The 17158-nt window shown below is 37.0% G+C and overlaps 2 protein-coding genes across 3 annotated transcripts in view; one reads left to right on the top strand and one right to left on the bottom strand.

The window, feature by feature from the left end:
- Positions 1 to 17158, top strand: part of LOC114156967 (myelin-oligodendrocyte glycoprotein-like) — a 1059483-nt gene that overhangs the window by 266057 nt on the left and 776268 nt on the right. The gene's annotated exons all lie outside the window — the stretch shown is intronic.
- Positions 22 to 16203, bottom strand: txk (TXK tyrosine kinase). Its single transcript, XM_028037546.1, has 16 exons — positions 15309 to 16203; positions 7915 to 7963; positions 6487 to 6568; positions 6286 to 6411; positions 5877 to 5941; positions 5610 to 5669; positions 5471 to 5525; positions 5189 to 5268; positions 4981 to 5105; positions 3884 to 3958; positions 3148 to 3319; positions 2848 to 3064; positions 2001 to 2065; positions 1645 to 1763; positions 1403 to 1560; positions 22 to 420 (listed from the first exon to the last, which is right to left on the bottom strand). Exons 1-16 carry the CDS (start codon positions 15319 to 15321, stop codon positions 349 to 351), a joined length of 1533 nt encoding a protein of 510 aa, XP_027893347.1. The 5' UTR covers positions 15322 to 16203; the 3' UTR covers positions 22 to 348.

Raw genomic sequence — 17158 nt, 5'->3', positions numbered from 1 at the left:
AAGATGGAGAAAGTCACAGCATAAATATTTAAAGTGACATTTATTCACTCATTCATGCTTCATGAACAATCATACACAGTTTTGTTAGTTTGTATTTAACAGTCTGTACATTAATATAAACAGAAGCTTCATATGTATAAAACCAACTTCACATATATAAGAACCAGCTTAAAATTTTAAATCTCTTTTTGGTTTTATTGCATATTTCAAAATAAATAAATGATTTAAAGCACCGGCATAGGTACGTTTAATTTATACATCTATATACAACAATAAAACATGTTTTATTTGTACATATGCGTTTAAAAACAGTTTGATATTCAGAGGTAAAAGAATAGCATCTTTGTGTTAGTCTGGATTTTCTGCCAGTTTTCTGATTTCCTCCAAGATTTCAGAGAACGCCGGCCGACCCTGAGGTTTCTATAAGACCAAGAAAAAATGAGGAGAAAAGAGGTTACAAAAAATATATAACATAAAAATATACACTTATACAAAAATTAAACTGGTCACTGGAGTTACTTCATTCGATTTGTTAAGGACGTGGGACTAATATGTTAAATCAATAACAGACTTTATCAATGAAAAGGCCAATTTCCAAACCTAATTGTTTACATGTATTTGTCTAATTAACATCCCTGGATGTTTGTTTGTTGTGTACAGGGCCTGCCAAAGCCTTTTTGGAGGCCTAAGCAGTTTTTTCTGGGGGGTCCCCATACCAACATGTTAACACCAGATGCTTTAGCATTTCTAAGCTACGTTTTGTGCGTATTATTAGCATAATTTGTAATTAGCTTTCATCATACCAGTGTTGTGATGGCTGTTAATTTTAACCTTACAGGAGTAGCTAACTACAAAAAAATGATTTGCATTTTGAAATGCAGAGTAGAATTTAAGTGCATCATCTTATTTTAACTATTTGAAAGTAACACCAGCTGATAAATACTAGATTTACAGTTAGCAAATAGACAAGTTAGCTTGTATTTTCCCAACAGTAGCAGCAGAAATCAACAGAAAGATATTAATAATTATTTGTGTAACAACTATGAAAACAATGTAGAAATTGTTTTTCCATGTGTAATAGCGTTTAGTTAAATATATATGTTGTTTTTTCATGCTAGCTTGATGTTCTTGGGGCCCCCTGGTGATGTAGGGTCAGTTTACTTGGCTTGGGCAAAAAAAAAAGGAAAACCAAACAAAGGATGACAGAGCTGCTTCTCTTGGTCCACTGGAGGTTCATTTTTGCTTCAAAAAACAATCTGATTGGACGCTGAAAAAGACTGTTGTTGTTTTTACGCTGTGCTAAAAGCAGTTAGCTTGTCAACGAAGCTATTCAAAGCTAAAACACCAGAACCCAGTGTTTTCTGAACCATTTTCTCTCTGTGAGGATGAAGCGGGTCGGTACCTCGTGCCAGCAGCGGTACATGATGGCGTACAGCGGCTGGGAGGCGCGGTGCGGCCGGTACAGCCGCATCCCTCTGGTGATATCGTTCACCACCTCCAAGTTGGAGCGGCTCTCAAACGGCGTTCGACCCTCGGAGAAGATCTCCCACATCACCACCCCTGAACACAAACACATCAGTGACCTCTGACTCCTGGCGTTAGAGCAACACGGCGATCAGCTGCTGATTGGTTAAGGTCTCTCACCGAAGGACCACACGTCTGACTTGCTGCTGTATTTGCTGTAGTGCAGAACCTCCGGAGGAGACCACTTCACTGGGAACTTGGCGCCACTGGAACTGGTGTACTGGTTGTCCAAAACGTACCTGCAGTCGGTTTAAAAGAAACGCTCAAAGCTCAGGAAAGAAATAATTATAACTGATCTAATCTAAATGTTTATATGACAGAATATTAGAGCCATACCAAGAAAAAATAAAAGGTCACACAAAACCCAGCATGTTACTCATTTAAATTGTATAAATTTATTTATTTTTAAATTACATTTTTATCATTACTAATGATTTTTTAAAATTCTTTATAAGGCTGGAAGTAAAGTGTCATACCTGGTCATCCCAAAGTCGCTGACCTTCACCACGTTGTTCTTGTTAACCAGACAGTTTCTGGCTGCCTGAATAAAACAGAACAAACACATAAAGAACAGATATTAAACATAATTTAAACATAATTTAAACGGATATTAAGGACTTTATAAAATATTTCTGAAGTTACTATTCATAATCTGCTTCCAATAAAGTTAGTATTGGCATTTTCAAGTTTATGTTGCAGGATGTAATTAATAATCTAACATGCAATTTTACCTAGTTACTTTTGAAATAAAGTAATCAGTGGTTTGACTGCTTTTTCATTGTAGCTGTGGAAACACTGATGACAACATAAAGCTTGAGTTATGCTGGACGCGTCCATGAGGTCAAAGTAGGTTTTTCCAGCCACCCGCTTCCTCCACACGGCATCCAGTAAATATCTTCTGTGTTTCTTTTACTTCTAAAAGTTACATTTGGTCAAGGAGACTCTACACTGCCCCCTAGAGCTTAACAGAATAATTTCTCCAGTGGGGATTGGCTTGAGCGCTCCTATGCTGAAGCTAGCAACTACCTTTAGCATTCTAAGCTTGAGCTAGTGACTAGCTTTAGCATTCCTATGCTTGAGCTAGTCTCTAGCTGTAGCATTCCTATGCTTGAGCTAGTGACTAGCTTTAGCATTCCTATGTTTGAGCTAGCGACTAGCTTTAGCGTCCCTGGTCTTAAGCCGGCAACTAGCATTAGCATCCTTGTGCTTAAACTAACGACTGGCTTTAGTGTTTCTGTGCTAGAGCTAGCGACTACCATTAGCATTCCTTTTCTTAAGCTAGTGACTAGCTTTAGCGTCCCTGTCGGTCTGCTGGAGCCTCACCAGGTCTCTGTGGATGAAGCTGTGAGCTTCCAGGTACTCCATCCCCTCGCAGACATCCTGACACATGGACATAAGCCACGCCTCCTTCAGAGCTCCGCCCTTCTGCCGCAGGTAGTTCAGCAGGCAGCCGTTATCCATGAACTCAGCCACGATCAGCAGGGGGCGGTGCTTCAGGCAGACCCCGTACAGCTGGACCAGTTTGGGATGGCACAGCCTCCTGGAGCAGAACACACAGAACCGTTATCGAAACTCGTTCTCTGCATCTCGTTAGTGGTTTTCGTCCTGATTCTCCTCCCGTACATCATGACTTTGGCCTCTTCGACGAAGTCCTCCTCGTACATGGCTCCTTCTCTGATGGACTTGATGGCCACTCTCTGCTGGTCTCTCCACTTGCCGAGCCTCACCACTCCAAACTGGCCACAGCCCAGTTCCTTCATGAAGGTCAGCTCACTGGGGTTGATTTCCCACTTCTCTGAAAGAGAGAAAATCAGGGGCAATTGAAATAAAATATCAGGTTAAACTGATTGAATCTTATTAGCCGTGTACCTTGATAATATTAGAAGATCAGAGACTTAAGAAAATAATCACAATAATAAACAATCTTTTGCGTGATTCATGTATTCTCTTGTTTGTTTTTGGTTAAAAATGCAGTATCTAAGTTTTCTCTGCTAATTAGAAACAACCAATCAGAGTCAAGAAGCGAGAATTAGCATTGTCAATCCTCTCTGCTACGCTGCAGCTAGCACAGGCCTGTTGTGAATGCTAATTCAAGTTAGCATAGCCACCGACGGCTGTGGATAAACTATTTAGTACATGTGGTTGATTGGCAGCGCTAAGGACCGCCTCCTTGCTCTGCTTTCATCAGACAGCAATAGAAGCTCAGAGAGTGGGTCTTTTCACAGTTTATTTGTCATAGCAAACTGTTACAACATGGTAACAACTTACCAAACAAATATGTAAAAATCATAATCTTTAAAAGTTACTAACAGCAGATTTAAACAATGTATGATACGCAGCTTAACATGAATGTGTTTACCTGAGCTGAATCCTGCTGTGGCTGGGACACACCTTCCCATCTGCCCCACAGCGTACCGTAACCGGGTCACCAGACCTACAAACCCAAACATGAGAACGACAAAACCATAAGGTATGACAGCGGTGTTGGAAAAATTACAGCAGACCAGGATGTTAAAGTATGAGAGCAGACTCAAAATGGGCGTTTCTAAAGCGCAAACACTGATTGGCTAGTTCAGCAGCAGAAATGAATCTCTAAATGATGTATTTTATTTTCTTACTAGCATAAATAAACACGCTAGTAACATACTTCATATAGAGTGAAGAAACCCATGCAAAAGCTAAAACTAGCTACAAAGCTAAAGCTGGCTAGAAAAAAACCTAATAAGAGCATTTAGGTCAGGACTAGCACAGCCTGCTACAGTAACATACTCTATGCCGTGTGGAAAAAACCCAGGCAAACGCTAAAACTAGCTATAAAGTTAAAATTAGCTAAAAAGAAAACAAACAAACTAAGAATAGCATTTAGGCTAGCACTAGCATGTTGGCCTACAGTAACATACTCCATAAAGTGAGAACAAACTCATGTAAATCTTAAAACTAGCTAAAATACTAATGTTAGCCTACATGTTATCGTTAGTATTAGTATTTTATCTAGCTTTAGCTTTTTAGTTAATCCTAGCTTTTACCCTGGGTTTTGTATATTGAATGGAGTATGCTACATTACGTCAACATGCTATTGCTAGCCTTGATGCTATTACTGGTATTACTGGTATCTACAGCTAATTTAAATTTTTAATAGTTTTTTTCACTCTGCTTGATGTATGTTAATATTGTATTCTATGCTAATGCTAGCCTAGATGCTATCATTAGTGTTTTTTAGCTAGTTCTAGCTTTTTATCTAGTTCATTTTCTTTCTATCTCGTTTCTCTAACATATTAAAACAATATGTTGCAATCTCTACGTTACAGTGACAGTCGATAATTTCGTCCAGTCTTTGACACCCCTACAGTTCTCAATGCTCCTCCAATCGTGTTGCAGTTAATTTGGTTCGTCCAATCAGGTGTTGCTGTTGAGAAATGCTCACTTCGTCTGCAGAGACACTGATTTGTCTCCTACCTGCTGCGTTGTGTTCATGGTAGTGTATAACGTCTGGTATGGAGCTGAAGACGTGTTTTTCAGCCAGGTAGTACTGTCCAGTGTTCGTTATTTTTATCTGGTAATGCCTAATGCCCCCATTCGGACTGAGCAGAAGAAAAGTCGGTTAAATATTTTCTGTAGATGTAAGTTTGATTCAAATGTCTGGAATTTAAAACTTGTGACTCACCTTAATGTCTTTGTATAAACAGAAACGGTATAAGTTCCTTGTTTACTGGACTCCCGCACAACAAAACCACCTTCTTTATCCTGGAAAATAGCAATTAATTATCAGGACTGTGGTGAAAATTCACATTTAAGATAAATCAGGAGTTAATTTCTTGCAACTTTCAGGTGTAAATATGTTTATATTTAGACAGCGGGATGAATAAATCAATTCAAAATCCAATTCAAGTTCAAAAATACTTTATTGATCCTAAAGTGAAATTAAAAAATCAGAAATAAATCATACCTGCTGTTTCAGCAGCTGTTCAGCTTCTGTTCTGGTGATGTTCTTGCAGTACCACCTTCACGACGGACATTTTAAATAAACATTAAATGTGTTAGAACTGCGCTCTATGGCCGAGTGAAATAAGAAAGTTAAAACTTACGAGTTTGCCTCGATTCTGTTTTTCTCTGTTACGTAGTTACTGGGGATGAAGCCTTTATTCCTGAGCAAAAGCAACAACACATCAGAACCGAGTTGTTAGTTTTTTTAGAGGATTTATAACCGACTGCCTCAATAATTAAATTTTTAAACATGTTTTTTTAGCTGAATCTGTAAACTTTGACGAACTGCTGATTGAGAGAAATGTGTAAGATTAAATCACAGTTTAACGGATTCAATCTCTGGTGGTTCTGGACTTGGTGTGCTGTACCCGTGTCTGTCCTCCGCTCTCCACCACAGCTGGTCCTGCTTATGGAGGATGACGTATTCCTCTCCCTGGAGACACAAAGCATTAGCATTACACACATTTATTTATTTGCTTTTTGTTGTCAGCAGCGTGTAGTAAATAAATCTGATTTAATGACTAGTAAATATCTGATCATTTCTTGTTAATTAATCTCTAAAATCATTGTTGTTTTGGTTTGACCAGAGATCGTAATGTCCAATTTTATGAATTTAAATGGAGCAAAATAAATGGGAAAACAGTGTAACAGAAAGTTTTTAGATAACAATATACAGTTAAATGTATTTTTTCTTCGTAATTTATAGAAAAATACTTTACAACAGTGATAATAATTTTATTCACCATAGTTTCAGTGAGTTGGTGTGAAATTGTGTACCTGTTTAATGGTGAGGTCCGAGTCCTCCTTGGCCGTGAAGTCGTACATGGCAACGACTCTCGCCAAACCTTCACCTTCTCCGTTCTCTGGAGGGGGCAGAGGGAGCTTTTTCCTGGAGCGGTCCACCTGACCCAAACGTAACAAAAATCAAAACCTAGAACTCAATAACACAAGGATATGGAGAAATGCGCTGTTTCTTACCCGCCGGGCATTTCCGGGGTATCGTCTGGTTGGGAAGCACAGAGACGTTCTGCCCTCCAGCTCCATGCGTGTGCTGATCTCCCTGAAATCAGCCAAATCATCTTTACATTTGGGGTTTTTTTCTATTCAGTGTGAAAATGTATCGAAGTTAATCTTTCCAACACTGAGATCTATTAATTTTACTTTTTTTAGTATTGACAAATCAACAAATTTTATTTTTTTGGGTGCACATACTTATTTTTAAAGTAAATTACATTAAACATTAAAAAAATTATGAACAAATAAGTATAACCGATTTAAGTATTAAATTTTGGGGCAGCCCTAAAATACGGGCGGCGCCAATTGTTAAACTCCGCCCATATTTGGGGCTGCCCCAAAAGTTAACTCAGACCATATTTCCTGCTGCCCATATTTGGAGCAGCACATTTGTGAATATTTGGGGCAACTCCAAAAATGGGCGGAGTCAGTTATTTGACTCCGCCCATTTTTGGGGCTGCCTCAAAGCTTTCACCTACTGACAGAAATTGTTATGTGTTATGTATTGTATGTATAGGTTAACACATATTAAGCATCTTCTGAAAGCAAGTGGCACAACCAAGGCTAGTGATGGGTGGGATCAAATACTGAACTCCGCCCACATTCATTTTAAGAAAACAAACCCAAAGATTTGCTTTATTATTATAAATTATGTCAAACTCCTGAAATAAACATATTTTGACCTTGTTTATATCTAAGAAAGGTTTTAAGTTAACCTTTCCTTTTGCAATTTTTTTATTTTTAGAGAAAACTTACATATAAGATGAATTGAAAAATTATATGCGATGAAAGAAAATTTTCCTGTTAAAATTATAGACCAAAAAAGGAGTTTTATGATTCAGCCGCTTTTCTTTAATGTTATTTTGGTGCATGCATCTTTGCAAGGTGTTCATGCGTTGGACAAAGATTGCTCACCACATGGCTCCGAGGGTAACCACAAGCTAAAAACTCTAAAACATGACCTCGATCTGTGAGAATCTGCAGGATGGACGTTTCCTCTGTATCTTTAGAAATATGCAAAACAATATGAACTGGGAGGTTATAAATATCCTCATTTTACTGCCAATATAGTATTTTCTTTCTCTTTACGTTGTTGTGGACTAACTTGAGCCTCTATTGTTTATAACGTTGTACAAACACATGTTTCAGATCAACTCGTAGGTCCAACTGCAGCATTTCAATCAAGTTGAGGGCTGGACTTTGACTGGGCCAAAGTAACACCTTATTCTGGTCTTTTTAAGACCTTTTGTTGTGGATCCTCTGCAGTATTTCTAATATTTTTAAGAGACAGAGTGCCGGGTTGACTCAGTGACGAGCCTTAAAAATCACCACTGAAAATGTAACTGAAGACTTTTCCACCTCAACATTGCGAAAAACAATTCTTATCTTTACCTGCTTTGAACAGCACAGCAGCAGCAGAATAAAGAGTGGGTGGATTGATCTGAAAGAGACAGAAAGAGGAAAAGTTATGGCTAATCTTTTAGCATTTCCATGTGATAGAAGCTAAAATCTAAATTTTTTTACAGTAGATTGGGTTAAGTTTAGATGGTTGGATGGTTTATCTATAAATATGGCTGTAAGTAAACAGTTCCTCCAGTTTTCTTTCAATTCCGCCATCATGGAAATTCACTCAAAATTAACAGATTTTTTCTCAAATTTATTGTAAATTTTCCACAAAATGGTCAAAAACATTGGGTTTTAGCTAGATGCTAACTCCCATCCACAGCCTCAGCCTAATTTTATGTCAATTTAAATATGACTGATGTGATAAGTAACAAAATTCAAGCTATTGTAGTTTGTTAAAGAATGGAAATGTTTGTGTCTAATGTGTCTGCTTTTTTCTCATCTTTTTTTTCTTCTAAAGATTTTAAAATTGGTTTGATGATAGAAAAATATCACAAAATTTCTTCTAAATATTTTTAAAGTAACATGACAAAATTTGTGATTGTCATTGTGATTGTCACAATCTAAAAATCCTGGAAAGACTGATTTATATAAATCTACTTTTTCTATTTACATAAAGGCAAATGTGAAAAGCTTCTTTTAACACAGGGGTGGGCAATCCTGACCCTCCAGGCCTGGAGCTGCCCACCCCTGTGTTAACACCTTAATGACTAGATTAAAAAAAGTGACATAAATGACAATGTCATCAGCATACAGACGTATTTTAGCTGAAATTAATTCCTTTCCTGCTTCTATATCTCACTATAACTCATTTATGAAAACTTAAATAAAACAGGGACTTAAACATATTCCTGAGGAACACCTGGATACAAAAGGAGAAGCTAAGTTAGTTGAAATTTATGTTTGTTAAAGTTTAAACCAAACCAATTCAGGCACTACGCAAAATCAACTTTCTTAGCTTTTTATGTGATTCTCTCATTAAAAACTAACCCAGAGTGTTGATTGGATTGAATATTTAAGAAATCCTAAAATCTCCCTACATCATTCAGGGCCTAAACCCCGGTTCATACAAAGTGCTGTCGTTTTACCCAAAACTCCAACCAAGATTCTCGACAAAACTCTTCCAGACTAGCGGCAGCAGCAGTTAGCAAACACCTGGTGGAACCGCTGATCTCATTATAGGAGCTTCTTCCCAGTGAAATGTTGGTGAAAATGATGTTAAAGGGTTAATAGAGGAGCCATGATTTCCTGGAGGCGGAGTTTCAGAAAGAGCAGGAGCTTCTTAAAGACACAGGCGCCCAATTTCAAGGTGTTCAGTTCTAGTCAAATTTCTCTCAAGTTATTTTTGATACAGACACCATTTTCATAACAACCGATGGTAACTTAGTTAATTGATTGTGCTACAAAATGACACAATGTGCCTGCAAAATACACGATACCGCCCCTTTAATTAACTTAGATCTAAACAAATAATTATTACTGTCTAACATTTATAAATGTCTTTTTTCAAACCACAGTAGCTCCAGCGTTGATACCTCTGTGAGTTGCATAAAGTTTACACATTAAATTTATTATTATATAATGTTAATTATTTGACCATTTTAGTAATGTTGTCCACTGTTGCTGACGCAGCTTTTAACATACGTTACGTTTATTTTCTGTTTGATGTTGGCCAAGTTTAAACCACTAAAGTTAACATTTGCCCTTTAAGAGTGAAATTTCAACCAGTCAAAAGATAAAATCTAACAAGGAAACACATATTTGCAAATTGTCCCACCAGCTGTTTTAGTTAATTTTTTCTGTCTTTGTGTCTCTGTGGTTTCAAGTGGGAGGTCTTTGTCAGGAAGTATAGTTTCCTTTTCTGCAGAATTAACACTCTCTCTGCTTTGAGCGAGTCCGTTTGTGTGTTTCTGTGGGCGAGTGAAGAAGATGGTGCGTGTGGCCGGGTCATTGTTTGTGTGAGACTGCAGGGAGAGGTGGCTACATTACTTCCTGTGTGAATTCAAAAAAAAAAAAACACTCACATGCAGAGCGACGAGTCTCATGCGATTCTGAAGGTACAAAATGAAAGCAGAGCTTCAGGGGGAAAAGGTGATAAAATAAACATCATGCCAGCGAGCGGTGAACTCTTTTTCTCATTATTACGTCTAATCTACCATTGTGTTACCAAACATGTCAGAACACAATGAATAGTTCATCTAATACGTAGCAAAACAATCAATTTAAATGCTTTAACCATGTTCTTTTGCAAAGAAATTTGCTTTATTTATCCAAAAGTAAAGATTTCTTATTCAATTATTTAAGATTTGCAACCCACAAGAGATGGGTCATGTAACCTTTTTCACACTTTGTCTCATTACAGAAACAAAATTCAGTGTATTTTATGGGGACGGTGTGTGACAGACCAGGACAAAGTAGGAAAACGAAACAAGGCTTTAACAAGTTGGGATCCTGGAAAGTTAAATGTGAAACAATGTGCAACAAACTGCCTGCAGAAATCACTTACAGGGGCAGTACTGTGTATTTTATAGCAATATCAAGTAGCTACGTCTCCAGTTTTATAAAGATGCTGTATATATCAAATATATCTTGACTTCATAATTTAACATCTTGAAATTGGGCCTCTGTCTCTTTAAGAAGCTCCTGCTCGCTCTGAAACTCCGCCTTCAGGAAGTCATCACAACATGGCTCCTCTATGAACCCTTTAGCAACATTTTTACAAGAGAAGTAGCTCCTATAATGAGCTCAGCAGTTCTACCAGGTGTTTGCTAATTGCTGCTGGCTAGTCTGAAGGAGCTGAGTGGGGGAGGAGCTGTGACTCGAAGGCGGGACTAGGTCCTACTAGGCGTTTAGCACATTTGAATGGTTGCCATGGAGATTAAAGGACTTATCAAACATGCATGGAAGAATCCAGATATGAAGGCTTGATGAAGGAAGAGCATTATAATATGGGAAACTCAAAAGTCAATGGATGGATGGATGGATGGATGGATGGAGAGCTAAAATACATCTTTATGCTGATGACAATGTCTTTTTTTAAAAACTTTCTGTTGGTAACTCTTTCCTCTATTGAACAGAGTTTCTAATCAAAGCCAATTAATGTGTCAGAATGGCCTAGTCAAAGAAACTGACTCAATAGTGAAACATTAATTAAAATTAAGATTAATTACACACAGATGGATGTTTGAAAACCTTTATTTCTGTTAATTATTAATATTTTCCACTTACAGCTACTGAAAAAAACGACATTTAAAATTGGATTATTACACCAGATCAAATTTTTAAAAACTACTTTTACAAGCAGAAATGTGATTTTAATGAAAATATGTTCAGGTTTTTATTTACAAATGCTACTGGCTCAGACAAATGAGACTCATTTGATATTATAATTTACTGAATTTGACTGTAAATGTGCAAAAAAAAATCACCTGCAGCAAATGCAGCAAAAATATTCCACACAGCATCGACTAATATTTACAAAACAGATTTTGTTCAGATTTTAAAACCATTGAACAGAATTAATTTAACTGTAAATGAGAACAAACTGCCATAACTAGAGGAGTAAAAGCACCATAATTTGTTGAAATAATACCAATAATGCATCAGATGTTGGTAATGTTGGGGAACGGGAATCGTTTCTCTGTAGATGAAATGTCAGCGTTCGGCTCAGCATGGGAACGACCAGCTCACTAAAGTTTTAGAAATGGTTTTAACAATTCTTGCTCTTTGAATCTGAGGTTTACCAGACGCATGAGAACCGCAGCGTTTGGTTCGTCTCAGTAAAACATTTCAGTTTGTGGTCATAACGTGACAAAAGGGACACTTTGCAAAGGACATTTTTACAGAAACAATCAGTTTTTCTAACTAATTACATCCAAACTGGGACATTCTGTCAATGAGCGTCAATAACCAGGATCTACTGGTTTATCAACCAGGACCATGTTTCTACTGGTTTATCAACCAGGATCATGTTTCTACTGGTTTATCAACCGGCTCACTTTCTTTTTAAAACCGTGAAGTTTTTAACTCTCTGAATGTTTTCACAGTTTCTGTGGATCTTTGTAACAAATCTTTACATTTTTTCCTGACTCTGGTTCTGCGGTTCTGTCCGTGTTGGACCTCCAGGAATCATGGCTCAGTGAAGCTACGTCTGGACAGTTTGACCCAGTTCCTGCCCCGTTTGTTTTAAACTTCTGTCTCCCTGCTCACTTATTTAAAGAGTTGTTTTTATTTTGGCATTGGGTCGTATATCTTTGGACTGGATTTGTCCCGGTTGCCTTCAAACCCATTTATTAAATAAATGATACTTCATGGTATCCTGGATGAATTTCTGTTTGGATCTTGGACTCTTTTGGTGTTTTGGATCATTTAGTTCTGTTTTACTTTGTTTATTTTTTAATGGATGGATGGATGCTCTATAGATTTATTTCTTAGTCTCTCTCTTGTTTCTAATTGTCCATCTGTTCGTTGTTCAGTAACCAACCAGGAACTCGTTTTTACTGCCTAATCCTGTTGTTACTGGGTTCCTGTTTTTGTTCTGCTCTGGTTCCCTGTGGTTTTCTGTCATGTTTTATTAAACATTTAACATGATCCAAGCATTTTGCTCCACCAACAAACTCGCTCATATAGACAATTCCTAAAATAGCGTCTTTACCTAAAGTCCTGGTGAAGATTGTTTTTATTCTACTTCAATCTTTGTTAAACTACAACAACTACGAGAAATTCCAGTCCAGTTTTAAACATGAGTGAAGAACAGAAACATTTTTGCTTAAAGTGTTTAACGATCTCCTAACAGCTGATTGAGGGAACATCTCTGTGTTATTTGTATCATATCTAGGCGCAGCGACCATCACATCTTTTTATTTAGATTTCAGCGCCATGTTGGTAGTTTGGTTCTCATCGTTTTAGTTTGACAGAAGTTTTCCAGTTCCTCTCCATCACTGCTCTTCTGTGACAATACTCCTAAATTATGGAGTCCCTCAAGGCTCAGTATTATGTCTGTTTTGTTTATATTGTACTTTCTGCCTCTTGGACACATTTAGAAATTTATTATCTTTCTCTGTTTTTATCTGTGGTTTTAATAAAACTGTGCAGCACTGTGGTGGCGTTATTAGCTGTTTTTAAAGTGCTTTTTAAATAAACTGACATTGTTGTTTAAAGTTTGACAGTTACTTTTACGTTGTTTTGCTTTGAGACGCTTTTAGAATGTAAATTAGTAGAAAATCTCTTACTTAATTTCTATGTTTTATGTCTATTTCTATGTTACCAGATTTTCTTCAGATCTTTCAAAGTGGATTTGAGGACAATAAAGTAAAAACAATGATGGATATTTTTGGTGCACAAAGGAGCATCAGCAGAGATCCTTCCTCCCAGCAGATGATAGATTGTAACTACATACATTTACTTGAGTAACTTTTTGGAAAAAATGTACTTTTATGAGTATTTTTACTACACTTTGCTTTTTACTTTAACTTGAGTAATTTTATTATGAAGTATTTCTACTCTTACTTGAGTAAAATTTCTGGATTTTCTGCCCACTGAATGAAAAACAAACATGTTTTAAATAAAAACTGACCATAAAACAAACCTGCAAAAATAAAAACAAACCTGCAGATTCTGTTAAAGTTAAATCAGTTTTTTAGTGAAGGAAACTGATTTGGAAAAATTTATTTTGCCTGATTTTGTTATTTATATGAATTATTTTCATTTTGCTGTTGAAAATACCAAAATTCCCACATAACTTTATATTTCGGTCCGTCTGATGATGTAATGCTTAAACATTAAATGATTGATAATTTCAGGACTTCAGTTTATTTTAAATCAAACACTTTTCTTACTTTTACTTCAGTATAATTTCTGGTTCCCGTCTCTGTCTATAACCATCATGTCTTAAAACAAACGTAACAAATGTTTTCATCCCTGCTGGTTTTTGCACGTCTCTGTTGATTTTGTAAAAATAAATATCAATATTTTGTATTTTTCTTTAATTATCCTGATCTGTTGTACGTTCCTTGGATCAGAGTGTGCTATGTTTGGTAACAGCACAGTATTTATTTACATTGTAATTTTACACTTTCTGTACAGCATGTTATTGTTAATTTTGTTTTTTAATTATTTTTACACTTTTTTCTTTGTCTGAACCTGAATGTCTTGATTTCCTGCTACGCCTGGATTTCCCCATTTTGGGACAGTAAAGCCGATTTCTTTTCTTCTTCTCTAATCAGCGCTTCTTCTGGGTTTCTGAGTTTTCCTTTGAAGCTTTGCTGCCGTTTCACCCATTTTCTCCTCGTCTTTTAACCAAATTTGTGCAGAATGTTTTTGAAAGACACAAACTGGGGCAGCGAGTGGCTCACATGCGAATGCAGCAGGTCCAGGTGTTTGATTCCAGGTCACGACCCGTTGCCTGCTCACTGCAAAACTCTCAGGTTTAACTGAGTTTTTAAAAAATGGGTGAAAAAGCAGCTAATGCCAAAAGAAAAACCTTGAATAGCCTTGAGAACAAAAGTCTGGCTGCTATGGAGGAAAATATTTACTTTTTCTGGTTTCTGGTTTAAACTGTCTGTCAGACATTTTATAGTCTGTAATTAATCATTTTAATGAAAAACTACGCAGGTTAATGAAAAACCTACAAACAGAAAAAGGCAGAACGATGAAGAAAACGTAAATATTGTTGTCAGGACATTTAAAGGTGCAGCAGCTCATGTATGAGACTCAACAAAAGGAAAACTGAGCTTTGTGACCAAAACGTACATGTTGTGCTATTAGTTGTCCATCTCATCTATTAGTTGTTGTTAAAGGATGTTTCTTGTGCATCAGATTTATGTGTGTACCAGAAACAAGCAAATAGAAAGTTCCACTTTGAAACATTTGTATATAAAATGTAAAAATGTGAATCATTTCAGATTTCCTGCCGGTTCGGATGATTAACCAGCTGTTTAAGATTTTATTTCTACATAACTGCCTTTCGCCTTTGGAGGTTTGTGGACTGTTTACTTTGGTTTTCTTCTTAATCTCTAATTAAATCCCAGACCAGATGTGAAACTGCTTCTCTAAAAGCCGCCAGGCAGTGAGAACTGAAACCTCTCTGCAGGCCAGAGCTGCTAACTGAGGAGCTGCTCTGCGTTTCCATCTGCACAGGTGAAGCTCCGCTTTTGTTTTGATTAGTCACGGAGAAACGAAGGCCAACCGTCACTTTTCAGGTTTGGCTGATTGTGCAGTTCTAGAAGCAGAATATTGTAAATATTTGAGTGTTTTATGAATCCATGACAGCCTCTCCTGTACATAAACACCAATCATCTGCTTCTTCTAACTCCCTTCATTTGCTCTTCTTGTTCTGTTTAAGTTTAAAGCGTAAATGTTCGGTTTTTGGAGAGTCGACTTACTCGAGTGGATCATGTCGGTGTTTGGCCTTCGCTCTCTTCTGTCCTCCTCTTCCTCCGCCTGGTTTTGCTCCAGTTTTGGTTCTGGAGCTCGACGTCGGCTTCGGTTTCTCAGCGCGGACGCAGCTGCTGTGATGCTGCAGGTAGGAAACGGCCGAGGCGTGGAGTCAGAAACAAGAGGCAGGTGGGTGGAGGAAGTGAGGTAGGCGAAGAAGAGCAGCAGAACGAACCAAAAATAAGTTCAGAAAGAAGATTTTTAATTTGCTGGTGTTGATGTTCGGATTGCTGCTGAAAGAGCAAAAGGTTTTCTTTAAGTTATGCTTCATTCGCCAGAGTTTATAGAGGATTAGAAAGATAAAGAGAGCAGCGCAGAGGAAGTGAAACAATGACGTGAACGAAACCGCAAAGCATCCGTCTGAGAATAAATCCAGGAAGAAGAAGGGCTCACATGCAGAAATCGTCATGCAGCTCTTCAATCTGACTCTTTCACTTTATGTTTCTGACTCTCTAAAATGTTTCCTGCTTCAAAGCCCGGAAAAAGAACGAGGCCACGACCGTCTGTTTGGTCAAGTCAAAGTTACAAGAGCAGAAATTAAAGTGTGAATGGATTAATCAAGACGATAAAATCGACGGAACTGATACTAAAAAAATTAGAAATAAGTAACTAACTGTTAGCATCTTGACTTTTGCCAGTTTGCTTTTGGTTTGGTTGGTAAATCCTGAATCTGATGACCCAGAGAGGTCAAACAGGAACGTTCCTGTTAGCTGAATCTCCAGAAACAGAAGCGAAACCCACTGCAGGCTGATGAGAGAGTAAAGGTTTCCTGTTGGTTTGGAAGGACAGATGTTGGGGTTGGGCAATATTTGACCACAAGGCAGATCTTTAGGCTATTTATTACCACTAATCTGTTGATGCTTAAACATAGTTGGTTTTATATAAACTCAACAAGGTGTTTGGTAAAACTCTCAGTTCCTTAAATGTCTGTCTGATGCTTCATCTACGAAGTTTTATCCAAACAAAAATAAGCAGTTTTCCCAAACTTTCCTCACATTTATTACAAGTCTGGTGCGTTCAGGGCCACTCCGACCCACAGAGTGATGAACACACCGCCAATGGAGACACGCTCAGCCCCGCTGCAACAGAACCGGACATGAAAAGTCAGAATTTTATGAGAATAAAATCAAAATTGTTTTGAGAAAAAAAAACCTCATAATAAGTTGAGAATAAAGCCATGATTTTATAAGAATAAAATACTAACATTACAAGAATACAATCATTATTTTATGAGAATAATGTTATAATATTACAAGAACAGTCCAATGTTTTGTGAAAAAACTTGAAATACTACGAGAAAAAAGTCATAATATTTTAGGAATAAATACAAAATATTACAAGAATAAAATGGTGAAAATAAGGTTGAAATAATATGAAAATAAAGTCAGAATATTTTGTGAATAAAGCCTAAATATTTCGACAATGAAGTAGAAAGAATAAGAAGAAAGTCAAAATAATAGAATAAAGTCATAATTTTCAGGCAATAAAGGGTAAAATTACAATAATAAATTTTGAGAATAATATTGCAAAATAATAGTCAAAATAATACAAGAATGTTATGATATAATTTTATAATTTTATTTGTTAAATCCGCCCAGAAAACCACATCATTTCTCAGCAGAAATTAATTAAATAAATGACTAAAATCCTCCATCAAACTTTGACTTCCTGGTAAATTTATAACATTTTTTTCACAGTGAATCTCCATTCTGTGTAAATTTCACAGATTTTCCATCCCAGCTCCAGTTTCACGCCGTGACCTGTTTCCTCTGCTCTCTGTGTGACTTCGCGGTGGCGC

The sequence above is a fragment of the Xiphophorus couchianus genome, chromosome 14, assembly GCF_001444195.1.
Source record: "Xiphophorus couchianus chromosome 14, X_couchianus-1.0, whole genome shotgun sequence".
Lineage (NCBI taxonomy): Eukaryota > Metazoa > Chordata > Actinopteri > Cyprinodontiformes > Poeciliidae > Xiphophorus > Xiphophorus couchianus.
Note: the sequence above shows the minus strand (reverse complement) of the source record. Positions and strands in the feature narration are given on the sequence as shown.

Coding starts and splice junctions, on each gene's coding strand:
- txk (XM_028037546.1), bottom strand. Junction 6,412..6,486: donor ACCCCGGAAATGCCCGGCGG/GTAAGAAACAGC, acceptor CGTTTGGGTCAG/GTGGACCGCTCCAGGAAAAA. Junction 5,526..5,609: donor AACAGAATCGAGGCAAACTC/GTAAGTTTTAAC, acceptor TCCGTCGTGAAG/GTGGTACTGCAAGAACATCA.